The sequence below is a fragment of the Megascapheus bottae genome, chromosome 33, assembly GCF_031878675.1.
Source record: "Megascapheus bottae isolate mThoBot1 chromosome 33, mThoBot2.hap1, whole genome shotgun sequence".
Classification (NCBI taxonomy): domain Eukaryota; kingdom Metazoa; phylum Chordata; class Mammalia; order Rodentia; family Geomyidae; genus Megascapheus; species Megascapheus bottae.
Window position 1 is genome coordinate 9,838,869 of NC_143541.1, and position 27,428 is coordinate 9,866,296.

Consider the following 27,428-nt stretch of genomic DNA (forward strand, 5'->3'; position numbering starts at 1 on the left):
TGAGCACTGTCCTTGGATTTTTCTCAAGGCTAGAGCTCTACCACCTGAGCCCCAGCACCACTTCCGGCTTTTTTAAGTATGTGGTACCAAGGAATCGAACCCTGGTCTTCGGTGCATGCTAGGAAGCACTCTACCACTAGGCCAAACTCCCAGCCCCTGAATCATCAGTTTTTGAACTATTTAGCCAGTCCTAGGGCTTGACCTCTGGGCCCTGGGTACTGTTCTTCCCCCCCTTTTTTTTTTTTGAAGGTACACAGACCTGAATGCAGCACAGAAATTTTTTTTTTCTTGAAATTCACAATAATTCCTAATTTTATCTTTGGGAAAGGGTGTTTGTTTTGGGTTTCTGGGGGGCCAGTTGGGAGGAAAGTGCAACTCCTGTGTATTGCTGGGGGAAAGGTAAGAAGAGTAGGGCCTACGTAGACAAGCCCTAGCCCACAGATGCCAAGATGACGTCTACTGGCAGTTCCTCTGAACTTCTGGCTGTCACCTGCATTGTCACTGTGTCGAAAAGCAGTAGTCGGGATCGCACAAGGATGTCATGACCCCCTCGGAACACACCTGGAAGGAGAGAAATACAGTGGTATAAGGCAGAAGGAGCTGTGGAGCTAGGCTACAGGTGGTATCCACAGCAAACCATCAAGGTAGCTCTGGTGAAGTTAACATGGTAGACTAATAAGGACCTAGCACTACTGGATAGTATCTCCATCTGAAGAGCCAAGACTAGACAGCAAAAGATGTAAAACTTTTAAAAGAGATAACCAGAAGGAGGGCTGGGAAGGTGGCTCAGTGGTAGGAGTGCTTGCCTAGCATGCATGAAGCCCTGGATTTGATTTCTCTGTACCACATAAACGGAAAAAGCTGGTATTGTGGCTCAGGTGGTAATGCTAGTCTTAAGCAAAAGCAACTCAGGGACAGCACCCCAGCCCAGAGCTCAAGCCCCAGATTGGCCAAAAAACTCCATTAGAGTCAGCCATGGCGTTCATTTTCCCAGAAATTGAGAAGGTAAGGGGGGGCAGTGAAGGTAAGCAGCCAGCAGTGAAGCCACAAGGCCACCATTACACAGTTGCTGAACAGCCTTTGCCCACCATGCCCAGTCTCAAGTAGCCAGGAAAGCTAAGCATAGGTTCCTGAGTGAGGCCTACACAAGTCACATTACCTCTCTGAACTTCAGAATTCTCAAATAGAAGAAAATGCTGACTATTTCAGGCTTCTGCTCAGCTAATCTGTGGGCATGAAGGGCTTGCACCTGATACTACAGAGGCTCTCACATAAGGGAGCGGAATACGAAAGCAAGATTGAGGGGACAGCCCCAAAAGAGAAGACCACAAGACCCAGGGGACCAAGTTGTTTCAGGAAGAGCAGGCCTACGAGCTGTCAGCTATGACATGTTCCTAGCCCTGTTTATAAACCATCAGCGAGAGAAAAAGCATCCAGGCTAGGCGTATAGCTCAGAGATAGAGTACTTGCCCTAGCAGGGTCAAGTCCTGGGTTTGATTTTCAGCATTGTAAGGGGGAAAAAAAAAGTCCCATTTCTCTTGGTTAATTGTTTAGGCTACAACTATTGCCCTTTTCGTGTTAAACCTAGGGTCATGGGCCAAGAGTTTGGTCTATCAGAGTGCTTGCCTAGCATGCACGAATCCGTGGATTTGAGTACTTGGTGCTGTGGCTCAAGTGTTAGAGTACTAGCTTTGAGAAAATTCAGGGACAGTGCTCAGGCCATGAGTTCAAGCCCCAGGATTGGCAACAACAACAATCTTAAGAAAAACATGTTAAGAGCTGGGAGTGTGACCTAGTGGTAGAGTGCTTGCCTAGCATGCATAAAGCCTTGGGTTTCATTACTCGGTAGCACATACACAGAAAAAGCCAGAAGTGGCATTATGGCTCAGGTGGTAGAGCAAAAGAAAGCTCAGGACAGTGCCAGGCCCTGAGATCAAGCCCCAGGACTAGCAAAAAGAAAAGAAAAACACATATGTATTACGTATATATCCTTGAAAAATAATCTGAGAAAAGTGTGGGTGCTGTTGCTAATAATGTGGACTATGCAAAGTGAGGAATTAAGCTGATTATATCATTCAGTTTTGGAGGATGTCTAAACATTTCCAAGAGGAAATGCTTAAATATCCATTCTCTTGTCTCTTTTTTAATATTGGTCATGGGGTTGACCTCAGGACTTAGGCACTGTCCTTGAGCTTTTTCAAAATCTCAAGGCTAGCCCTCTACCACTTGGTAAAACCCACCTTGAAGACAAAAGCTGAAGAAAAGCACCTACACCCTGAGTTCCAGTACACACACAGAGCACCCAGACCTCAGTTCAGGTTAACACACACACACACACACAAGGTAAACGTGGCCAGATGTATTAATAAACAGTTGTAGTCTGATCACTTAGGAAAATGGAGAAAGACAAGAGTTTATGGAAAACCTGGGTGAGATAACAAGACCCTCAAAAACATGGACTGATGAGTGGACTACTGGCAGCAGAGAGGGAGGGGACCCTCGGTTACAGATCTTCTATTCTTTAAATGCAGTGGCATCTGGCTTCATGTGGTCCAGTGCAGTCAAAGCCCAGCCTAGCAGCATTCCCACCCATACCCTACAAAAGCCCTCCTGATAGAGGGCTACTCACCGGCCAGGAGCAGTGTGTGAGTGTTCTTGTTATCCGGCACCTTGTCTGATCTCTCACAAGGATGCATTCCCAAAAACTTGACAATGTTGCCCACAGCCTCTATGGGGGAAAAGCCAAGTAACATTAAGATGGATGGATGCACACACACTGTATTAAGATGAATGGATGCACACACACTGTGTGTGTGTGTGAGAGAGATGGGGCTTGAACTCGGCCTGGGCACTGTCCCTGAGCTCTTCAGCTCAAGGGTACCACCCTAACCTAGAGCCAAGCCCCTCATCCCATTTTCTAGAGGTTAGTTGGAGATAAGAGTCTTGGGTCCTTTTGTGCCCAGGCTGGCTTTGAACCTTGATCCTCAGATCTCAGCCTCCTGATTAGCTAGGATGACAGGCGTGAGTCACCACGCTCAGCTGCACACACACATTTTATACTGAGATACTTTTCTAGGCCCAAGTCATACATCCCTTTATGCCAGCACACCTCCATGCAGTGTGGGCTTCTAGCCAAGCAGCATTTCATATGTGCTCTAGATGTGGCTCTGGGGAGAAACAACAGCCCAGGTTCTGAAAGGCAGGTTCTGGATCTTACCTTCAAGTGTCTTGATGGTTGACAAAGTGAATGTTTCCTCCTTCTCAAATTCATCCCCAACTTCATCCCAGGCTGCTTCGAAGTTCAGTTTCATGACCTTTTGGATGTGGTCAGCTACAGTGACTTCTAGATCCTCCAGCTGGAGAAAGGGAGGTAGAAGTTAGATATGTATCTCCAACAAGAGAAAGCACCTGCTCCAGATGTTCCCAGGGCTCTGCTCTGAATGCGTTCACCTGTGTAGAGCCAGCTCAAAAGGTGCTGACCAGGTGCTGAGTATGTAGCAGGCTCTGGGGAAACAGTGATTTCACTGTGTCTCCACTGCTGAGGTGTGCACAGAAAACGGCAGCCCTCCAGGGGCAACAGCTGCTTCTGACTCAGGGCATCCCCCTCACATGTCCTGGACCCCACTTCCATCTAAGCTTGAACTTGACACACAGTCCTCCCATCAACCCATCTTGGACTGACTGCATCAACATTCCAACGGACTTGAAAGGCTATGTGAGCAAGGCTAAGGTCCTACGGTACAAGGAATGCAGGAAGGTCTTTGTTAGGGCAATTGTTGCCTACTTTGGCTCAGGACTGCTCCATGCTCAGTGATGGCCCTGGGATGACACTGTGACATGCGTTGCTTCTACTGACTGCCCCATTGGTTATAAGCTCTTAACAACTCCTTATTTACAGACTGAGGACAGTGGTCTGTGATCAGATGGCACTGAGACACTGCCCGCCTTCTGAGGAAACCTCAGAGGGATTCCTGGCTCGGCTGGCCAGAGAGGTGAATTTGGAAGGGCCATTTCAATGCACAAGAGGACTGCCCTGCAGAGCAAATGGGTCTGATTTATCCAGAGAGCAACCTGACAATAGAAAGTATTCAAAACATTACTGCAGTGTAATCCAATGACTCGTAGTGTATCCTAGGAAAATCATCTGAAATACAGCTGAAATTTTACCCAAAGGGATATTTACCCTTTTTTTTTTTGTAGGGAAGAGGAGGGGGGACGGGTGGGTTGAGTCCCTTTGGCTCAAGGCTAGTTTTCCACCACTGGGAGCCACAGCTCTCTTCTGGTTTGCTGGTGGTTAAGTGGACTTTCCCGCCTGGGCTGCCTCTGAACCATGATTCTTTAAATCAGCTCCTGAGCATACAGGGTTACAGGCATGAGCCACCAGTACCCAGTTCCACAGGTGTCTTTAATGCAACATTATAAATGACAGAGAATAGTTGGAAAACCAAATGCCCAAGTTTATAGGAAGGAAAAAGACAACGAAGTTATGATACATATATGTGGTAAAGTAAAAAAAAAAACAACTGTTAGGCCAAGAGTGTGGCCTAGTGGTAGAGTGCTTCCTAGCATGCACGAAGACCGGGGTCTGATTCCTCGGTACCACATACATAGAAAAAGCCAGAAGTGGTGCTGTGGTTCAGTGGTAGAACTCTAGCCTTGAGAAAGCCCACGAACAGTGGTCTGGCCCTGGGTTTGAAGCCCGAAGACTGACAAAAACAAAACTGTTAGGGGCTGGGATTTTGACCAGATGGTAGAATGCTTACCTAGCATGCACAAAGACCTGGGTTCAATCCCTAGATACCATATACATAGAAAAGAATGGTGTTATGGCTGGGCATGGTGGCTCACGCCTGCAATCCTCACTATTCAGGAAGCTAAGATCTGGATCTTAGTGCCCAGGCACTAAAGAACGTGAGCTTCTTAACTCCAATTAACCACTAGAAAACCAAAAATGAGGCTGTGGCTCAAGGGGTAGGGCAGGAGATTTGAGCTGAAGAACTCAGGGATAGGACCCAGGTCCAGAGTTCCAGCCCCACAACTGACCAAACAAACAAAAAAAAAATGGTGCTGTGGTGCAAGTGATAGGGCTCTAGCTTTGAAAAGGCCCCAGGACAGCGCTCAGGCCCTGAGTTCAAGACCCAGGACTGGCAAAAAACAAAGCCAAAATTGTCAGGGCCAGGGACTTTGGTACCCAGGCTGGCTTTAAACTGCGATCCTCACATCTCAGCCTCCTGAGTAGTCAGGATTACAGCGTGAGCCACTGGCACCTGGCTTCCAATTCCAATTCATTCCTTTCTTTGCTTCTTTTTTTTCTGGTCATGGGCCTTGAACTTTGGGCCTGGGCATTATCCCTAAGCTCTTCACCTCAAGGCTACCACCCTATCCCTTGAGTCACGGGCCACTTCTAGTTTTCTAGTGGTTAACTGGAGATCAAAGTCTCACATTCTTTAGTGCCTGGGCTGGCTTTGAACCTCAATTCTCAGAACTCAGCCTCCAGAGTAGGATGAGAGCCACCGCGCCCAGTTAAAGTTCATTTCTATAAAATCCAGGGCGCAAGGTGTGTGTGTGTGTGTGTGTACATTCATAAACTGACATGTTGAACTGAAACCCCTTTGTACAACTACTTAAATTTTTTTTTTTAAGTATTTAGGGCTGGAGCGTAGCCTAGTGGTAGAGTGCTCACCTAGCATTCAGGAAGCCCTGGGTTCAATTCCTTAGTACCGCAAACTCAAAATGCCTGTAGTGGTGCTGTGGCTCAAGTGACAGAGCACTAGCCTTGAGAAAAAAGTAGCAAACACAGTGATCAGGCCCCGAGTTCAGGCCTCAGGATAGGCAAAAAAAAAAAGTTTCTAAAATTATCTGTAATGAAAGAGGAAAACAGGCTCTTTTTAAGTGAAAAACGCAAGATCTACAATGTACATATGACCTCAGTTGTAAGACTTTTCCCACAGAAGAACGCCTAAGAATATGAGTTGTTTTCCCATTTGTTTATAGCTTGTCCTTTCTACATAGGAACTATAAAACAAAGCATCAAGAAAAGCGCTGAGTCTGGTTACCACTCGGGAGCTGCTCTGCACACTCCCCACATCAGCTGCTTACCACATACTCATCCTCATAGCCTTCATCATCGGTCTCTCCTGTGGTTGGGTCACAGTCCTTGACAGTGAACTTCATCATACAGCTAAATGTACAGGCCACTGTGGGGAGGAAGGGCAGAGTGGTCAGGTTGTCGCAGCCTGCAGAGGGATGAGTCCTCCATGGGCAGGTGGCCACAGCCTCTCCTCTAGGATTCTGCTATGTTGTCAGTAGCAGCAGCAGCAGCTTGTCCTCCAACCTTAACAAGCGTGCAGGACAGGGGAGTCACTCAAGGGCCCAGGGAAGAGAAGAAAGCAGACAATGCAGCATGGCTGTGTCCATGCCTGCCACACGCCACCGCAGGAGGGGGGAAGTGGGAGAAGTGGATTTGGCATGTGAGAGGGTTATCTTGGTTCTTGAAAGGCAACGTGGTGTAAAGAAAGAGGATTTATGTGGAGACCAAATGATCAGTGGTTCTGAACTTGCACCACTCATTTGAACCTGACCCTCAGTTTTCTACTGTAGCAACAAGAACAGTAGTACTTACTCCCAAAAGTTTGCTATGAGGATGAAATGATAGAATACGTGAAAGGTACTGGTGCATACGCCACTATCACCGCTGATCTCAGGCCTGAAACCCATACCAATCCTATGGGTTCCAGGAGGCCTGCGTGGCTTTTCAGAGAGGGCTTACCAGCTGTGGGGTCTTCCCTGGGCACAGCCACCAGTGTGTAGCAAGTCCCAGGCTGGTTGTAGGGTAGGCTCTGGGCAGGCACGTAACAGAGCACCTCGTAGGCTTCAGTGGGCTCCATCTGCACCGTGACATTCTCCAAGGTCTGGTCATTGAGCGTGTTTGTGCAGTCAAACTGGACCAGGAGGAGTAGGAGCTCAGACACTGCACAGGAAGAGCCAGGAGGTCCCCCCACCCCAGCCTGTGACCAACCTCCCTCTCTCTAGAATATACTTAGGAGCCAGAGGGGTCCTGAGTAGAGATGAGAGAGACACAGGGGCTTGTACCCAGTTGGGTGTGGGGGATCAGGTTCTCCTGGACACAGGAGTGCTTCCTGGTACACCCAGCAGCAGCCGGCCCTGCTCACCTGAAACACCATGTGGTCAGCAAAGGTGTGTTTGGTGCAGCGAATGACATACTCTGTCTCCGACTCAGTAAGGGCTATGGGCTCAAGCGAGGACTTGAAGAGGGGTCCCAGTCCATGGAACTCTGGCACTGCTGCCAACTGCTCTGGAATCCACAGGTCAAGTTCACTTGGCTTCTCATGCTCCATTATCAACTTGTGATCATTTCTTCTGGTTTTAAGACTATTTTGCTATGATGCTCCATTATCAACTTGTGATCATTTCTTCTGGTTTTAAGACTATTTTGCTATGCAGCTGAGGTTAGCACTGAAGTCATCTTCCTGCCTCAGCCTACTAACTACTGAGATTATTGGTTTATGCCACCATATCCATCTTGTGATTTTTTTTTAAATTTTTTTTTTCTTTTATTTTTTTTTGTACTCCTGGGGCTTGAACTTAGGGCCTAGGCACTGTCCCTGAGCTGCTTCTGCTCAAGGATAGTGCTCTACCATTTGATCCATAGCACCACTTCTGGTTTGTTCTGTGTATGTAGTACTAAGCAACCAAACCCAGGCCAATAAACTACTCAAAAATTCTACAAGTGGCACTGTGGCAAAAGTGGTAGAGTGCTAGCCTAGCATGCACAAAGACCCAGGTTTGATTCCTCAGAACCACATACATAGAAAAAAGCCAGAACCGGTGCTGTGGCTCAAGTGGTAGAGCTATAGCTTTGAGAAACTCCAAGGACAATGCTCAGACCCTGGGTTCAAGCCCTAGAACTGGCAAATAAATAATCCAAGACCTAGCTGAGTAGCAGTGACTCATACCTGTAATCCTAGCTACTTAGGAGACTGAGATCTAAGGATCGTAGTTCCAAGCAAGCCTGAGCAGGAAAATCTGTAAGACTTACCACCAGTTAATAAGCAAAAAGCTGGGGCAGAGGTTCAAGTGGTAGAATGCTAGTCTTGACCCAAAAAGCTCAGGGAACTGAGCCCCAGTGGCACAGGCCTGGAATCCTAGCTACTTAAGAAGGTTAAGATCTGAGGATCTGGGTTTAAAGCCAGCCAAGCAAAAAAGCCCCCGTGAGACACTTATCTCCAATTAACCACTCAAAAACTGGAAGTAAGCACTGGGGTTCAAGTGGTAGAGTGCTGGAGTTGAGCAGCGCTCAAAAAATTAATTTTTTTAATTAAAAAAATTAAATAGGAGCCAAGAGTTTGGTCTAGTGGTAGCATGCATGAGGACCCAGTTTCGATTCCTCAGTACCAGAGTTCAAACCCCACAACCCACAACCCACACACAAAAAATGTTTAATCTAGATCTAGTCTTTCTATTTCCTATCTGTGCAATTCAGGTAAATCACTTTCAAGTTTTGATTCCTCAGATAAAGGGATCTAAGAACCTGCCTGAGGGCAAATGTGACAGTAGGCGACAATGCTACAACCAATGATGCTACAAACAGCATCTAGAGGACCTAAGACCCCATAGCATCAAACTGGGGACTTGTAGGCCAGTACTTTACTCACCCTGGAAGATCTCCTGCCGGGTGGCGGCAACTTTCTCAGGCTGTTTCACTGCTGTGACAGGTGTGGTTTCTGCAATTCAAATGTATTTGGTGAGCACAGCTCCGGGAGCAGCAGGGGCAGTGTAGTGTGGGCCCCACTTTACAAATTCCAAAATCCGAAGCATAAGAGTCCCCACTTCTCAAAATCACAGATGTGAGGGCAGACTTTCCCAGCACAGCGCCTTTCTGAGCCAGGCAGCTTGGCAGTGAGTCTGGCTCTGAGGCCTTACCAGTTCTCTGCTCTGCGATGGATGTGGTGGCTAAGGGCACAGACTTGAGGTCAAAAGGTCTCTCTGACGGTTCTAGAGTGTACTGCTGCAGAGCCCTCTCCAGACCAGGGATGGACACAGTCAGACCTGGAAGGCATGGGAGATAGGCTGCTTGACTAGATGGCATAACAGATGCATGGCCAAACCCCTAGGAAAACTGAGGGCCTGGGTATACCCCATTGTGAATGCCAGTGGTCTGATCCAGGGACTGTCTAGACCTCATTTCTCATCCTCAACTACTTTTCTGCAGGCTGGTGTGAGGAGATACAAAGCCACTTACAAAGGGTAAAGGTATGGAAAAACAGAAGCTTCTAGTAATGTTTCCATGTGTTGGCTGGGAAGACTCACCATTTAGGATATAGCCTGCATTGAGAGCCTTCTGCTTCTGCTCCAGGACATTCAGGTAGAAGGTAGCTCGGTCTCTTACTTCATTATCATCATCCATCACACACCTGCAAGCCAGCACACAAGATGCTCCTGAAAGGGGCAGCATGAGCCTGCAGGACTGCATCACTGGTAGTGGAACAGCTTAAACCCCAGAGTCTGTAGCTCTCAGTGTGCACAAAGATAGCTGAAGCATAGATACTGTGTCATACCCAACAAGAGCAAAAAGAACAAAATGGAGACATACTCATGAAGTCGCTAACTACACCAGAAGGAAGCATATTCCTATCTTCAGACTCTTCTCTTGAAAGCCATCTAGTAAAGGTAGCAATCCTCTGATCCATTGCATATATCAAAAAGTACTGAACATGACTCCAACTAAATTATGTTCAAAACACAGGAAAACATTTTATCCACAAAAGGGTATGGATAGGGAAAAAAAAAAAGTACAGATAGGCCGAGAGTTTTGCCTAGCCTGTTCGAAGAAGTACGGATAGGCCGAGAGTTTTGCCTAGCCTGTTCGATTCCTCGGTACCACTTACACAGAAAAAGCTCTAAGTAGCTGGGTGCTGTGGCTCAGGCGTGTAATCCTAGCTACTCAGGAGACTGAGATCTGAGAGGATCCTGGTTCAAAGCCAGCTCGGGCACTAAAGAATGTGAGACACATCTCCAATTAATCACTACAAAACGGGAAGTGGGGCTGAAGCTGATGGTTCATGGGCTCATGATTGTGACTGAATTTTACTAAAAAACCATTGAATGTTAAATGGGTAAACTATGTAATATATGTCTCACCTCTCAATAAAACTATTAATAGAAGAAAATAACTCACATAATCAACTATCAATGCTGGGTTTTGCACAGTAACATTCTTGCTTTCCCTTCTAGTTAGTAACATTTCTGTGCTTTCCCTTATAATTAGTAATCACATAATTTCTCTCGCCCTTGTTACTTAAAAAGAGGAAGTAGCTGGGCGCAAGTGGCTTGTGCCTGTAATGCTAACTACTCAGGAGGCTGAGATGTGAGAATCAGGACTCAAATCCAGCCAAGGAGGAAAGTCTATGAAAATCTCATCTCTAAGTAAGCACCAAAAAAGCTGGAAAAAGAGCTGTGGCTCAAATGTTAGACCATTAGCCTTGAGCAAGGTAGTTTAGGGAAAGAATCCAGGCACTGAGTTCAATCCCAGAACCAGCACAAAAAAAAAAAACAAAAACAATTGCCTGGGCCCAAAAGAACACTGTAATTTAATAGGGGGCTGGGCCTGGACTTACCTCTTCAGCAATACCAAGATACTAGGTAACATCTCTTCATTCTGGGCTCCAAACTTGGCCAGAGCACTCACAGCACCTGTGTTTATTAAACAAATATGATGAACCCTGAGTACCATAACAGCTCTCCATTTCAATGCTCGGGTAAAGAAGTTACAAGACTTGGGGCTGGAAATGTGACCTTGTCTAGCATGCATGAAGCCCTGGGTTCAATTCCTCAGTAAAAGCTGGAAATGGGGCTATGGCTCAAATGGTAGAGCACTAGCCTTGGGCAAAAAAAGCTCCGATGACTCAAAGTCACCACCCTACTCAATGAGCAGAACCAGATGGGACTGTGTCCCATTTTGGAGTTTCAGGGGCTATTTTTAAAATATACAAGGATACAGAAGCTATATAAAATGTCAAGTTCCTAAAGTTCCAAATGGTCTTAATTTGTTCTTAAACAGTGGATTGATAGAAATGAAAAGGTAAACTATCATTTAATGAATAGCAATTATGAAAAGAAAATTTACCCAGTAGGCATAAAATAAAAAATAGAAATTTAAAGAAAAATTTAAATTCAGTGCTGGTGGCTCATGCCTGTAATCCTACCTACTCAGGAGGCTGAGGATATGAGGATTGTGGCTTGAAGCCAACTGGGGTAGGAAAGTCCATGAGACTCTTATATCTCATTAACCACCAGAAAACCAGAAGCCCCATGACTGACGCCAAAAAAGGTCATATACTTTTCTGCCCAGGTTGGCATCAATCTGTGATCCTCGGATCTCAAACTCTTGAAGAGTTAGTGTAACAGGTATAAGCCACTGCTGCCGGGGTAAAAGGATTAATTTTAATATATGTGATTACATCTCAACAAAGTATTATCACTGGATGCCAGTGACATACACCTACAATCCTAGCTACTCAGAAAGCTGAGATCCAAGGACCACAGTTCAAAGTCTGCCTGGATAGGAAAAGTTCCTCTTCTCTTCAATTAACCACCCAAAAAAGCCCATAATGGAGCTGTGGCTCAAGTGGTAGAGCACTAGCTTTGAGCAAAAAATAAAAATAAAAAACCTCAGGGACAATGCCCAGGCTCTGAATTCAAGCCCCAGGAATGGCACCTTAAAAAAAGAGAAGAAAAAAAAAATAAACTTGGCTTGGTAGTATATGCCTTGGTGAGAGAAAGACAATACTATGTTCAATGCCACCCTGGGCTGCACAATGAGACCTTGTGCCAAATGAAACAAAGCAAGCAAAAACTTTTTAAAAGTAAAACTTAAGGGGCTGGGAGTTTGGCCTAGTGGTAGAGTGCTTGCCTAGCATGCACGAAGACCCAGGTTCGATTCCTTGGTGCCACATACATAGAAAAAAGCCGGAAGTGGTGCTGAGGCTCAAGTGGTAGAGCTCTAGCCTTGAGAAAGTCCGAGGACAGTGCTCAGACCCTGAGTCCAAGCCCAGGATTGGAGGAAAAAAAAAAAAAAGTAAAACTTAAGCCAGGCACCAGTGACTCACACCCGTAATCGTAGCTACTCTAGAGGCTGAGATGTGAGGATTGCAGTTCAAGCCTGGACACAAAAAGTCGGTGAGACTCTTATCTCCAATTAACCAGCAGAAACTGAAAATAGAGCTGAGGCTCAAGTGGTTAAGCACTAGCCTTGAGTTGAAGAACTCAAGGACAACACCCAGGCCAAGTTCAAGGCCCACAACTGATGATAAAAAAAAAAAAAAAAGTAAAACTTAAGAAGCTGGGTCGGGCTGGGAGTTTGGCCTAGTGGTAGAGTGCTTGCCTAGCATGCATGAAGACCGGGGTTCGATTTCTCGGCACTACATACATAGAAAAAAGCTGGAAGTGGTGCTGAGGCTCAAGTGGTAGAGCTCTAGCCTTGAGAAAGTCCAAGGACAGTGCTCAGGCCCTGAGCTCAAGCCCAGGACTGGTTAAAAAAAAAAAAAAAAAAAAGAAGCTGGGCACTGGTGGCTCATGCTTGTAATCCTAGCTACAACCAAGGCTGAATTCTGAGGAGCAAGGTTCAAAGCCAGCCCAGACAAAAATGTATGAGACTCTCTTAATTAACCAGCAAAATCCCAGAAATAGAGGCATGGCTCAAGTGATAGAACACAATCATTAAATAACAAAGCCAAGCAAAAGAGTGAGGGTCTGATATCAAGTACTGGCACAAATGAAAGAAACGAAGTAAAACTTTAAAAAAAATCAGCTGATAAAGCACCATTCAACCAGATGAGAAAATCTCTACTGTAAAAGCCACCATCATAACAAACAAACCCTACAGCTGTGAGGAAAGGTCTCTGTAGAAACTATTACTTGAGAAGCTAAGAGACCCAGCACAAGCTCAGACCTACCTGCCCGGACTTCCTCGTGTTCTAAAACCACTCGGTTATAGATGAAGCGGATGTACTTGGAAGGGTTGCTGGTCTTGGGACCCTCCTGGCCTAGCAGATGCAGGATTCGGGTGGCCAGCACAGTGAACTCACAGTCCTCAATGAACTCACACAAGTGTGACAGACCCGTCTCCTTGCTCTCCGAGTTCTCCTCAATGATGCTGATGATGCAGTCCACAATGGCTCGCTTATACTCAAAGCCGCCCTACAGAGAAAGTGGTCAAACTGGGCAAGGAGCTTACTCCTTTCTGACAGGTGCTAAGGTCTACAGCCAAGTAGGTCAGATAGCACTGCTCCAAGCTATTCTATAGGGGTAGGGCACCTGGTTCACTGCCTCTATCTCTCTTTGGGTGGAGCAAAAAGGTTGGCATGAATGCTCACAAGGAAGTTCTACTAATTCTACCAGAAAAAGAGTTCAATGAGGCCGGGAGTTTGGCCTAGTGGTAGAATGCCCAGCATGCATGAAGCCCTTGCTTCCATTCCTAGGTACCACATGTATAGAAAAAGCTGAAGGTGATGCTGTGGCTCAAATGGTAGTGAGCTGCCTTGAGAAAGCCCAAGCCCCAGGACTGGCAAGAGACAGGGAGGGGGAGGGAGAGGTGAAGTAAGGGGGGGAGGGAGGGAAGGAGAGAGAGGTTAACTGAAACATTTTAAAACCTAGTTTTCCTGAAACATTTTAAAACCTAGTTTTCATCCTAACTTTTGAGATAAGACAACAGGCAGAAGAGGGGGTACAGTTGCTATGGAAAAGAACATGGCGGGGCCGGGAGTTTGGCCCAGTGGTAGAATGCTTGCCTAGCATGCACGAAGACCCGGGTTCGATTCCTTGGTACCACATACATAGAAAAAAGCCGTAAGCGGTACTGAGGCTCAAGTGGTAGAGCACTAGTCTTGAGAAAGTCCAAAGACAGTTCTCAGGCCCTGAGCTCAAACCCAGGACTGGCACCAAAAAAAAAAAGAACATGGCATTTCCTTGAAATATTACAAATTACCATCTGACCCAGTAATTCTACTTCTAGGTAGACACCCAAAAGAACTGAAAGCAGAAAGTTGAACAGATATTTGTACATTCATGATCAGAGCAATATTAGTCACTAATATTAATCACAATAGCTAAAACATGGAAATAATGTAAGTATCCACTGTTGAGTGAATGGGTAAAATACTTTCTATCTGCAAAGGAGTATTATTCAGCCTTAGAAAAGAAGGGAACAATGTGGATTAACACTGAGGTATCATGCCAAGTAAAATAAGAAAGCCAGAAAATGTGGCCAGGAAGGTAGCTTAGTGGTAAGAGTGCTTAGCATGCACAGATCCCTGGGTTCAATTCCTTGGTACCATACATAACAGAAAGGTAGATTGCTCCCCCTGAGAAAACCCCAAGATAGTGACCAGGCCCTGACTGGAAGCCTGGCCAAGAAAAAAAAACAAAAAACAAAATGACAGATACCATATTATATAAATCCATTCTGAGGAGGCAGTATCTAGATTTCAGAATCAAAGACCAATGTAGAACAATGAGTACCAGCAGTTAGGAGGAAGATGGACAGTTAGTGCTTAACATGTATAAAGTTCAGCTTAAAATCACAAAGCTGGGGCTGGGAGCGTAACCTAGTGGTAGAGTGCTTGCCTAGCATGCATAAGACCCTGGGTTCGATTCCTCAGGACCACATACACAAAGTGGCACGCTGGCTCAAGTGGTAGAGTGCTAACCTTGAGAAAAACATGTCCAAGGACAGTGCCTAGGTCCTGAGTTCAAGCTCCAGGATTGGCAAAAAATAATAATAAAATAAAATCACAAAGTTATGAGATGGCTGGGCACAGGGCACACCTGCAATCCCTGCACTAGAATGAGAGAGGGCGATCATGAATGCCAGCCCTGGGATATGTTTCAAAAGGAAACAAAAAAGAAAAACTGTGAGATGAATGTTGGTGATGAGTACATAATGTCAACATGTTCAGTACTATATCACACTTACAATGGAGAGTGTCGGCGTGGAAACTCAGTGGCTAAGAACCCCAGTTCAGATGCTGACAATCAAGCTGCCTTTAGTGAACAGTAAGCTGTGTGACCCTGCAGTTACGTAGAGTAGGGGTCTTGCACAAGGACTCACAGCCCTGGACTGACAATCCAAGGAGAAAAAGTCCATTTGACATGCTGGAACTATCCGATGACACATAACCCTGTCTCCAGGACCTTACACTAGCTATCTGATATATGGAGATTTTTCTGGCCCAACATCTACATTTTCCACTGTCCTCTACAGGTCACCCTTTTGGCATCCCCCCCCCTTCTGTTTTTCTGCCAGTCCTGGGCTTGAGCTCAGGGCCTCAGCACTGTCCTTGGACTTTCTTAAGGCTAGAACTCTACTACCTGAGCCACAGCACCACTTCTGGTTCTTTCTATGTACATGGTACTGACGAATTGAACCTGGGTCTTTGGGTATGCTAGGTAAGCACTCTACCACTAGGTCAAATTCCCAGCCCTTACTTCCAGACTTTTGTGGTTATTTGGAGATAAGTCTCAGAATTATTCTGCCTTGTGCTGGCTTTGAACTACAATCCCAGAACTCAGCCTTTTAAGTTGCCAGGATTACAGGCATGAGCCACCCAGCAGATTTCTTTTTTTTCTTTTTTTGTGGTTCATGGGGCTTGAACTCTAGGCCTGGGTGCTGTTCCTGAGCTCTTCAACTCAAAGTTACCCCCCTACCCCTGGGCCTGGGCATTATCCCTGAGCACTTCAGCTCAAAGCTCCCACCCTACCCCCTTGAACCACAGCCCCACTTCCCATTTTCTAGTGATTAATTGGAGACAACAGTCTCACCGACTTCCATGCTTGGGCTGGCTTTGAGGGACTGGTTTGTGGCTGAAGACTCATTGAGCATTTCTGCCCTTCTATCACCTGCCACACTTGAAAAATCCCGAAGACACAAGGCACTGACTCCTCTACTGCCTGGCTCTTGGTCCACTCTTGGTCAAAGGGTCACCATGGAGCTAGGTGCTCCCTGTGCCAAGAGAGCTGGACCATCCTGAATGGCCTCGGTCTTACCTCCTCTCTCAACATGGTGAACAGGAAGCTCATGAGGATGGCGTGTTTTCGAGGGTACTTCTGACACAGAGTGCTAATGGCCTGCACAACCACCACCTGCATGGAAGAGAGGAGAGTGAGTGCCGTGCGGCAGGAGGCTGAGCTCACCAAGTGCCCACTGAGCCCTTCCTCAGGTCTGATGAGTCCTGGGCCTGGAACAAGGAAAAGGAGTCAAGGGGAACTTCATTCTGTGCTGGAGGCACGTGATCTCTGGTCCATCTAGAGTGGAAAGTGTGTGGTACCGAGCACAGCCCCAGTCATGTTTGTTTTTCTTTTTGTTGTTTAGGTCCAAGACTAGAATGCAGACTCAGTACCTGACTCTTACTGACTAGTCCTCTATCAAACTGAGCCGAGCCCTGCCTCCAAACCCAGCCCCCAGTCCTCTAAACCTTTTTTAGTTTTGTTTTGTTTTTGCCAGTCCTGGGGCTTGAACTTAGGCTTGGGCACTGTCCTTGAACATTTTTTGCCCCCCCCTTACACCTTGCCTGGACTTCTCCTGAACAAATTACGGAGCTCCTTCTCACACAGGCTGTCGCCAACACTGTTTCATAGGAGTGGCCATCAGTTCTTATAACACTCAGGCAGCACAGCGTGCATAACTGTGCTATAGAATTGCTCTTGCTGCGTTACAGTGGTTTATATTACTGTCTTCTCTGATGAACACTCTCCAGTAGCATACTCGGTGATCCTTCCACAGGGAAGTTGGAATGGCAGTGCTATAAAAAGCACACAGGAATATCTTCTGGTGATGAAGTATCTTGATTGGGGTGCTTAGGCCTTCTTCTCCCTCTCTCTGAGTGTGTGTGTGTGTTCATGCGCATGCCTACATGCATGCTGGTCCTGGGATTTGAAAGCACCTGAGCACTGTCCCTGAGCTTTTTGCTCAAGGTTAGCATTTTGCCACTTGAACCATATATCAACTTTGGGGTATTAACTGGAGACTATCCTGCCTAGGCTGGCTTTGAACTGTGACCTCTAATTTCAGTCTCCTAAGTAGCTAAGATTACAAGCATGAGCCATTGGTACCCAGCTTATTTCTTTACAAACAAATAATTTCAGAGTGACACTTAAAAATATGGTGGCATATGAGTAACATGCTTATACTTGGAGGATGGCTGAGTCTGAGGCTCTATCCAGAGTTACATAGTCTGATCATTTCTCAAAAAGCCAAACCACGGGGCTGGGAGTTTGGCCTAGTGGTAGAGTGCTTGCCTAGCATGCACGAAGACCCTGGTTCGATTCCTCGGTACCACATACATAGAAAAAAGCCAGAAGTGGTACTGAGGCTCAAGTGGTAGAGCTCTAGCCTTGAGAAAGTCCAGGGACAGTGCTCAGGCCCTGAGCCCAAGCCCAGGACTGGCCAAAAGAAAAAGGCAAACCACACAGAATCTGAGGAACAGGGGTAAAAAAGTGGAGCAGTGGAGCTCACTGGACATGAATAAAAATGAACACAACTCGTGAGTGCAATGGGAGGTGGAGAATGGGAATGAGGGAACAGATATCACTGTATGAAAGAAAATGTACTAGGGCCAGGAGTTTGGCCTAGTGGTTAAAGTGCTTGCCTAGCATGCACGAAGACCCGGGTTCGATTCCTCGGTACCACATACATAGAAAAAAGCCGGAAGTGGTGCTGAGGCTCAAGTGGTAGAGCTCTAGCCTTGATTAAGTCCAAGGACAGCGCTCAGGCCCTGAGCTCAAGCCCAGGACTGGCAAAAAAAAAAAAAAGAGAGAAAAAAGAAAGAAAATGTATTTATTACCCGACACATGTAAATGTAACCCCTCTGTATGTCACCTCAATGATAACAATAAATTTAAAAAACAAAACCAGTATGTGGCTCCAGAGACAGGGCAGAGATAGGACGGCGCCCAGGCACAGAGTTCAAGCCCCATGCACAGAGTTCAAGCCCCATGACTGACAAGCAAAAAATAAAAACAAAACCAAAAGAGAAAGATAGTATACCATAGATAAGTAAGCACTGCTTTGGGGTGGGGAGTCTGGCCTGGTGGTGGAGAGCTTGCCTAGCAAGCATGAAGACCCGGGTTCCATTCCTTGGTACCACATACATAGAAAAGGCTGGAAGTGGTGCTGAGGCTCAAGTGGTAGAGTTCTATCCTTGAGAAAGCCCAAGGATAATGCTCAGGCCCTGAGTTCAAGATCCAGGACTGGCAAAAAACCCACCAAAACCAGCTTCAGGCCCCTCCCCTCACCCCTGGGTGCCTCCACTCTCTTCCATCCCTTTGTGCTGCCTCATCACTCAGAATGTCCTTGTCTAATACCACCCTCTAGTAACATCAAGTGCATTTATGGGTTTTCCATCACATTACCTGAATCTGATATTATTCTGCTGATCGGTGTGTTTGCTATCTAATCACTAAACTTCCCAGTCAGAAAGAAGCCCCATGAGGCAGGGCTCCCATCCTGAATCTCCACCTCCAACGTATTCTAAGCAATGAATGAACCCAACTGGCCCTGAAGCTACTGCTCTTGAAGTTCAAGTGGCCAGAGGATGAAGACCTGGAGGCAAGGCCTCGGAGCTGGGAAGCCCCCAGGCTACTCCAGGCGACAGGCATGCACAGCAGCGGGTGTCTCTGGACGCCACAGGGTGCAGATACCTTGAACTCGTCGGAAATCTCTGACATGAAGGAGGAGATCTGTTTCATGAGGCGGTCGATGCTGCTCTCGCTGCCAGTCTTGAGGAGGGTGGTGATGGCCAGAGTGGCAATGCTGCGGTTGGAGTCTGTGACAAGGTTCTCCAGGTCCAGATTGCAGGCTGTCACTGCTGATGGGTGTCTCATGGCTACCTGTGTGGAGAGGCAGAGTCACAAAGAGAGCAGGGGCCAATCTGTTACTTCCTTGGGACTGATTGTATGGACAGACCTATCTCGTCACCTCAGACAGAAAACTGGGACCATTCCTTCAGGTCAGGGTCGGAGACACCAGCTGGTTTAAGCCTGTCTCCCTGACAGTCCCGGGATGCCAGGCCCTCCTTCTTCCCATCCTGACCCTTACCTACCTTATTGAGGGTGCGGACAGCAGCATAGCGAAGCGCAGCCTTGGGCGAGCTGCAGAACAGCTGGAGCACTGTGGGAAGACAGATGGCATATGCTAGGCTGTACTAGCTGCTGGCTGGAAGCCCCACTAGAGTAAGCACTCTCAGGAAGGTCAGACCCAAACCCTCTGCTCAGCTACGAACATGCTAGGTGGCAGAGGCAGAGGCAGAGGCACTGACATGTCAGGCAAGTGGGCTGCACGGATGGTGAACACCCGCTCTGTGCCAGACCCCTGGTGAGTAGGTGATGTGTCCCATCTCACTGAGAGCAACGACAATTCTCACTTTATAAACAGAGAAGTTGAGGCACCAAGGGAAAAATCCACTGAAGTCACTCTAGGTTGATAGCCATGGAGGACAGAAGCAGAATTAACACCCAGCACTAAACTGGGCACTAGGCTTCTACCTACGAGATCCCAGCTCCTCAGGAGGTCGAGATCTGAGATCACCATCACTCACACCTGCTATCTGTCTGGATGCTTAGCCACTTCTTTCCTGCCAGGTCCATAGGAACAAATCTAGCTTCCCCCTAGCATTGAGTGTAAGCAGGTACCATATCTCTCCCTCAGCCCTGGTTGCCAGAAACTCAGAGCTAAAGTTTGTGCTTCAACTATTCTCTGGAATATTCATGTTCCTGGCTTCGCACGCGCACGCGCACACATACTAGTTCCGAGGCTTGAGCTCTGGGTGTAGGCACTACCTCTGGGCTTTTGTGTTCAAGAATAGCACTCTACCACGTGAGCCACAGCTCTACTTCCAGAGTTTTGGTAGCTATTTGGAGATAAGAGTCTCAAAGACTTTCTTGCGTGGACTGGCTTCAAATCATGATCCTCAAATCTCAGCCTCCTGAGTAGCCCAAGATTATAGGCATAGGTAACTGACACCTGGCTCCTGTTATACTTTTTTTTTTTTTGCCAGTCCTAGGCTTGAAGCTCAAGGCCTCAGCACTGTCCTTGGGCTTTCTCAAGGCTAGAGCTCTACCATTTGAGCCACAACATCATTTCCAGCTTTTTCTATGTATGTAGTACTGAGGAATTGAACCCTGGGTCTTTGTGCATGCTAGGCAAGCACTTTGCCACTAGGCCAAACTCCTGGACCTTCCTGCTGTACTTCTAAGAATGATTCTTTTTCCTAAATAAGATTACAATTACTTGATGCCTCCTCTACTTTGTATACATCACTTAACACAGGCTATAATAAGAATTAACAAATACTCAAATCGGAAGATGATTTCATTGGTTTGTTTCAGAGGAGAAAGGGAGACTTACCCTTCCACACATAAGCTCCGCTCTCTGCCTGGCCAGGTTTATCACTACTTCAGGGCATATTAGAAAAACAGGAGGTCCAACCATCCTAAAAGCCCTCAACCTTGACTTTTCTGCCACATAATCTTTTGCTTTCCTGTGAAAAGTGCTCCCCTCTCCTCTGCTCTTTGGATACAGGGCTAGACACATATAGACTGGTTTATAAGTCTAAACAAGGTTCCATTGGGCACTAGCCCCTTCTCGCCTCAGTGATACACTGTACTCCTATCCCAGCACCCAGTGTAGATGAGACAACTTGAGGTGACCACTCCTAATAACCCCCCCCCACACACACACATACTTCCTCTGCTACAGTGCCAGACACCCTTCTTGGTATGGAATACACATTTACTGACTACCAAAACGTGGGGAGCCAGCAAGATCAGCACCCACATCTCAGAGAGAAGTGAGGCCTGGGGAGGGTGTTGCATAATGCCTGTTTTAGGGCCTTTCTCTCCCCCCTTGGGCCCCTTCCCCCAACCCGGAGCCTGGTTTCCAGGGTGAGGGACACATGGTGACCTGACACAGCCGGGGCCAGCTCTTTGGCACTGCAGCCTGGCAGGTTGACGATAGCCGAGGCAGCTTCATACACCACCATCTCATACTTGTTTCGCAAGCAGCTCTCGATGAAGTCAAACAGTGGGCTATCATGGCTACAAAGAAAACACAGGGTGGCAAAAGAAGCTGAGAACAGCCCAGCGTGGCAGGATGAGGCAGGGGGCAGACTAGCAGGCAGGAGGCAGGTCCCTACCCGCCGGCCTCCTCATCCAGCAGCTTGCTGGCCACCCGTATCATCATACAGTAGGCAAAGGGAGACTTCAGCCCATGCCGGGTAAACTTGCTGATCATCTTACTGACTGCTAGGCGGTCATTCTTCCGCACATGGTATAAGAGACCCAACGCGTGGTACTACAAGACAGAAACAGAGGAAAGACAAGCACGTGATCTTTATCTCTTCTACAGCTTTGGTCGTGTCACTGCACCTCATTTCATTTCTTTTTCTTTTTTGGTCGTGGGACTTGAACTCTAGGTCTGAGTGCTGTCCCTGAGCTCAAGGCTACCACCCTACCCCTTGAGCCATAGTGCCACTTCTGGCAGAGTCTCACTGATTTTTGTGCCCGGGATGGCTTTGAACCATGATCCTCAGATTTCAGCCTCCTGAGAAGCTAGGATCACAGGCACAAGACACCACACCCGGCTAGCTTTCTCATTTCTAAGAAGAGCACAGTGTGGTATCAATACAAAGGGGGGCTGAGAGCATGGCCTAGTGGTAGCATGCTTACCTAGCATGCATGAAGCCCTGGGTTCGATTCCCCAGAACCACATTCACAGAAAAAACAGAAACGGCATACGGTAGAGCCCTCGCCTTCAGCAAAAAGTGTCCAAGGCAAAGGCGCATGGTATCCTTAATATGTGGCTATCAGATCTAAACAGTACAAGAGAGAGAACTCAATATTTGCATACCCAATGCTATGGACATGGTATTGGAAATATAAACAACTACATAGACGTAAAAACGTATACTCTATAGACATGTTTTATTTCATAAATATGTACCTATGATATACAAACCCTTAGCCTAATTTTGATTGTGTTCTAAAAACTAAGTACCAATGATTGTATATAGAGATTCCCTTCTTGAACACTCATTTGTTAAACATGTCACTTGAAATATGATGTAAAAATCAATGTTAAGGATGTTAAGGGCCGGGAGTTTGGCCTAGTGGTAGAGTGCTTGCCTAGCATGCACAAAGACACAGGTTCGATTCCTTGGTACCACATACATAGAAAAAAGCCGTAAGTGGTACTGAGGCTCAAGTGGTAGAGCTCTGGCCTTGAGAAAGTCCAAGGACAGTGCTCAGGCCCTGAGTTCAAGCCCCAGGACTGGCAAAAAAAAAAAAAATTACAGTTATAATATCCCCTAGGTACTGTATACACATGGCAGTGCTCAACAGGCTCTGTAGTTTTTTTTTTTTTCTTTTTTCCAGTCCTGGGCTTGAGCTCAGGGTCTGAGTATTGTCCTTGGGCTTTCCTTAAGGCTAGTCTTCTACCCTGAGCCACTGCACCACTTCTGGCTTTTTCTATGTATGTGGTACCGAGGAATTGAACTCGTGTCTTCATGCATGCTAGGCAGGCACTCTACCACTAGGCCAAACTCCCAGCCCGGCTCTGGAGTTTTTATTTCCAAATCAAGGACCCGACTTGCATAGTGTCTACAGGTGTAAAAGGGACAAGAGACCAAAGCCGAAAGAAATGGCTGTAGAAAGACAGGTAGGAACAGGAGCTGAGCATGATCATGAACATGCACAGCACCAAGCAGGTCCCAGTAAACATAAAACCTTACAAAACCCTGAGGGCAGACCTGCCCTTCCCTACTCACCTGCCTCACTCATGGCCAGACTGCAAGTGGCACCACAGCCACTCCCTGGCCTTGCTGCAACTTTTCTTTCTAGCCAGTGGCATCCGAGCCATGTGTGCTTTCCACATGCAAACCATTTCTGACAATGACATTTTGGAGGGGCCAGAACTTACTCTGAAGTCAATTATCCACCCACAGAGCAAGGAGCAAAAGGAGTAAGGCAATGCGACAGGCCAAAGGGCACACCCACGGCTGGCAGCAGAGGTACCATCTGGCACACTAGGTGTTTTCTTCCTCACGCATGCTGCTTTATGAGGCTCACTTTATAGACAAGGAAACCAGGCCTAGGTAGCTGAGGAAGAGCTGTGTTGGTGAAAGTCCAACTGAGATAGTTTTATGTACTGTTAGCAAAGCCAGCTTGAAAAAGGACTGTGCAAAGGCAGCTCTTCACTGCCCAGGCTACATGAACTGTGACAGCCACCCTTCAGACACATGCTTCTGGCTATCAAAATACTGGGCTGTTTTGAGCCAGCTGACCAGAAGTCTCTAGCCCAAGGTCCCATAGAATAGTGTGAAAAGACTGTGAAGGCCAGGCCAAAGGCTCCTGTGGAGAATGGAAACTGACTTGCTGGTGCTAAGCACCTGCCTAAGAATAATTAACACCCCTTGCCCACCTCACCTGGACCATGATGTTATCACTGGAGGCTGCCTCCTGGGCCTCATTCACCCAGCGCTTGACCACGTCAAAGCTGCACTTCAACAGGTGCTGTGGGCAACAGGGCAGGTCACACCCCCACCCTACCCCAACATCCTTGCTGCACCCCAGATTTCCCCTCAAACCTACCCCACCCCACCACCCTGGGCTGGACCCCAGATTTCCCCTCAAACCTACCCCCCCCCACCACCCTGGGCTGGACCCCAGATTTCCCTTCAAACCTACCCCACCCCATCACCCTGGGCTGGACCCCAGATTTCTCCTCAAACCTACCCCCTCCACCACCCTGGGCTGGACCCCAGATTTCCACTCAAACCTACCCCACCCTGCCATCTTGGCCCTGAAAAGAAGTTAGTAGAGTTGCTACCCTCACTGTCCCCAAAGTGCCAAATCCAGCTCAACAATTTGTTGACTCAAGAATGGGTCAAGGCCACCCATGGGTCCTTCCTCATCAACCCAGAGTTCCTCATGTCTCTATAGAGAAGGTAGGGCTCTCAGACCGTAAGAAACAGAAACTGGTATTTTATTTAGTCCTCCTGCCCCTTGCAGAGCTCCAGGGGCAGCTACGCACCAGAGAAGATACCAAGGCAGAACTGGAGACGCTGGGCACCTTGTCCACGATGGCCTGTTTCATGTAGCGCTCAATGGCCTGCAGCATGGTACTCTGAGAATGAAAAGCAAGGTGGGAGGGGCCCACAGGAGCACAAGTTTCCTGCATGCTCCTGTATTCTACCCCACCTCACACCACCTGACCCACTAGGCTAACATACCATGGGCTAAGGCTAAGGCTTCCATTAAGAATCCAAGAAGAAGCTCATGCCTGTAATCCTAGCTACTGAGGATGCTATGATCTGAGGATTGCGGTTCAAAACCAGTCAAGGCAGGAAAGTCCATGAGACTCTACGTCCAATCAATTACCAAAGAACTGGAAGTAGTGCTGTGGACTCAAAGTGGTAGAATGCTAGCCTTGAGTGCAAAAGCGCCAGACACTGAGTTCAGCCCCCAGGACCCACAGGAAGGGGGGGAGGGGCAGAAAGAAGGGAACAGGCTGCAGGACTCACATCAGTGATCTGACAGAGGGCTCGAACAGCCGGGCCTCGGTAGTTATCTTCTTTCCCTGTCATATCTTTTGTCAGGCTGCATTGGGAAGAAGGCATAGTTGACAAACTGAGCCAGGGCCTGTGCCTGCCGACTCCTCTCTGTCTTCTATCAGCCACCTTCAGCTGGATTGCACAGATCTCCTCACTAGTGGTGCCCTTCTGTTCTCTCCTCTCCAAGCCAAATTCTAGCCTACACAGAAGCTGAAGAGGACTAATGGGCACATGTGCGCGCGTGCGCACACGCACACAAACACGCATGCACACACGCGCACACACGCACACATACACACACACGCGTGCACATGCACGCGCGGAACCAAGTACAAGTTCCAGTTCTCAAGGACATACTTTTTCTTTTTTTTTTTTCCCATTCCTGAGACTTGAACTCATGGCCTAGGCACTGGTCTTTTGCTCAAGGCTAGCACTCCACATCTTGAGCCACAGCTCTACTTCCAGCTTTTTTAGTGGTTAAGCAGTCTCACTGACTTTCCTGTCAGGGCTAGCTTGGAACTGCAATCCTCAGATCTCACCCTCCTGAGCAACCAGGGTCATAGGTATGAGCCACCAGGATCCAGCTAAGGACTGTGCTTTAGTGATATCTGTCTCCTTAGTCATGCAGCAAATGTTACTTGGCACACAGGGCTCTTAGTATGCCTTCCTGCCTTTTCTGTATGTTTTTCTTGTGTGCTTCTTTTGCACTAATTAATTAAATTATTTCTGAGAGCTCCAGGCTGGCTAGGTGAACTAAGAATGATGGGAGGAACTGTTTGTTTCCAAGTCCAAACTAGGGAAGTGAAAGGGTAGCTGCACAGTCTACAGGTGGCACCAGTAACTCAGCATGAATGACACAGGAGAAAATGGCACCTGGCCACATGTCTGTCCAAAGTCTCATCACTGTGCATACAAGAAAAAATGTCTTTTATCACTGGAACCCATCCAAGGAGCCAACCCCTACCCCAAGACTTGCCTGCTGGTGACAATGATGACATCTTCAGCAATGCAGGACATCTCCTTGATGGTCAGGTAACACATCCGACGGAGTGTGGGCTGAAAGGCACAGGAAATGCTTGTATGCCCAGCTTAGTAAAAGGGCCAGATTGGGAAAGAAGCCTCCAATCTATGGAAAGCAGTCTTGAGTGACTGCTGGGCCAACCTGTGGGCCTCCCACCATGTGTCACACTGCTCCCTCCAGGAAAGCTGGGGCTGTGTACTTACGTCATTGGACTGAAACAGCTTGGTCATAGCAAAGAAGGCCTCTGTTGCTTCAGTGGTCCCCAGGTGGTCCCCCTGAGGTAACCAAAAAGAGGAACCTGGGTCAACACAGGCTAAATCCTCAGACTCAAAAGCAACACATCATCAGAGACGGATGCTTAGAGGGCTCAAAGTGGGGCGGTTGGCTAAAACTACCCAGAGGCCGTCACACAGCCTGAGCACTCCTCCCAAAACCTAGTACCATTCCCTTTGCTCTCAAGTTCACTCTGTACCTGGTTTATTAGGTAAAGAATCTTGGTGAGGATGTGGGCACATTTCCGAGGGTTGATAGGAGTCTCATTAAAGACTCGAGCCTAAGAAGAAGAAAACAATATTACCTACTAGCCCAGCTCATTTTCCCTCCACCACCTACCCACAAGTACATACGAGGTCTAAAAAGTCACAGAGTATGTAATACATAGACTTAGACAATCTTATTCTCGTAAGAAAGTACTCATTTTCCTTATCACTGACAATTGTTGAAATCTTTCCTGTTGGTTGAGGATGTGCTGAGTTATTGACTAGCAGATACAAAACCCAAAAGAGAAATGAACACAGACATAATCATGTATTCTCTTCTAGAACAAATTTTTCCTTAAACCATTACCCTGCCCACAATGAAGAGAAACAGTCAAGATAGAAGAGGCAAATGACACTTGCCTCCTGGAGTACTACACTTTTCTCCAGGTGCTGGAATGGGTTGGATCCTCCACCTACAGCCAAGAACAGAGAACACCAATTAGACTGTGACAGTTCACAACACTCCAGCACAGGAATGGGGAAGGCGACCCTGTGACCTAACAAGGAAAATCAGAACACATCAGGAATGGCAATAGAGGCTCTCCTATCTGTCTAGACCCTGCCGCTGTCTGTAAGGGAGTTGTCTAGAGTCACCTAGAATGGGTGACCCACCTGGTGGTCTCCCAAGCCTGTTACAGTGCTTGAGCCCACATATGCCAGGGATCAACAACTAGCTGCTGGAATAAGATTCGTTCTGGTGGAAGTCACACCTGGAATAACATGCCATGACCCAGTTGATGTCTGTCTGGTCTGTCTATGCACTCTGCGGCCATTCTAACGGTCTCACCTAAGCCAGTTTGCTCTGCTGCAATAGCAAATATAGTACAGTGCTGAGAGAAGGAATGAGTGAATGAGCAAGCCAGGGTTCTCAGCTACAGGAAACCATCCCGGTTTGACCAGTACCGATGCAGCCCAAGTACCAAGAGACCGACAGAAAGAGCAGGAGCATCCTGCCTGGCGCGCTTTGACGGAGGGGGAGGCTGAGCCCGAGGGCCGTGACCCCGCGATGGACTAGGAGTGGCGCCGCGGGAGCCAAGGCAGAGCCCCAGGAGAGGCGCCCGGGACGGGCCTGGGCCACTCACCCGACTCCTCGTCCTTCTTGTCGAATTTCTTCAGCATCGCGGTACTGCCGGAGGCGCCACGCACAAGGACGAGACAACCAGCACCGGGCGAGAGAAGGCGCAGACCGCTGCGCGCCTTCTCACCGGCCACTTCCGGGCTCGGACCGGCCACGTCGGCCCGCTCCCT

At 47.6% G+C, this 27,428-nt stretch overlaps 1 protein-coding gene across 2 annotated transcripts; it reads right to left on the minus strand.

Moving 5' to 3' along the window:
- Nucleotides 1–420: 420 nt before the first annotated feature.
- On the minus strand, nucleotides 421–27,428 carry Copg1 (coat protein complex I subunit gamma 1). Of its 2 annotated transcripts, none has more exons than XM_090323881.1 (24): nucleotides 27,263–27,428; nucleotides 26,541–26,593; nucleotides 26,114–26,194; nucleotides 25,845–25,916; nucleotides 25,597–25,676; nucleotides 24,591–24,666; nucleotides 24,101–24,193; nucleotides 23,494–23,580; nucleotides 21,207–21,364; nucleotides 20,975–21,108; nucleotides 19,112–19,183; nucleotides 18,715–18,899; nucleotides 16,063–16,158; nucleotides 12,975–13,218; nucleotides 10,638–10,713; nucleotides 9,331–9,434; nucleotides 8,944–9,090; nucleotides 8,676–8,744; nucleotides 7,173–7,315; nucleotides 6,770–6,941; nucleotides 6,100–6,197; nucleotides 3,218–3,356; nucleotides 2,630–2,728; nucleotides 421–561 (listed from the first exon to the last, which is right to left on the minus strand). In XM_090323881.1, exons 1-24 carry the CDS (start codon nucleotides 27,297–27,299, stop codon nucleotides 431–433), a joined length of 2,646 nt encoding a protein of 881 aa, XP_090180007.1. In that variant the 5' UTR covers nucleotides 27,300–27,428; the 3' UTR covers nucleotides 421–430. The 2 variants fall into 2 exon arrangements, with proteins under 2 accessions (XP_090180007.1, XP_090180008.1); XM_090323882.1 differs by having other exon boundaries at nucleotides 8,944–9,069; nucleotides 27,263–27,427.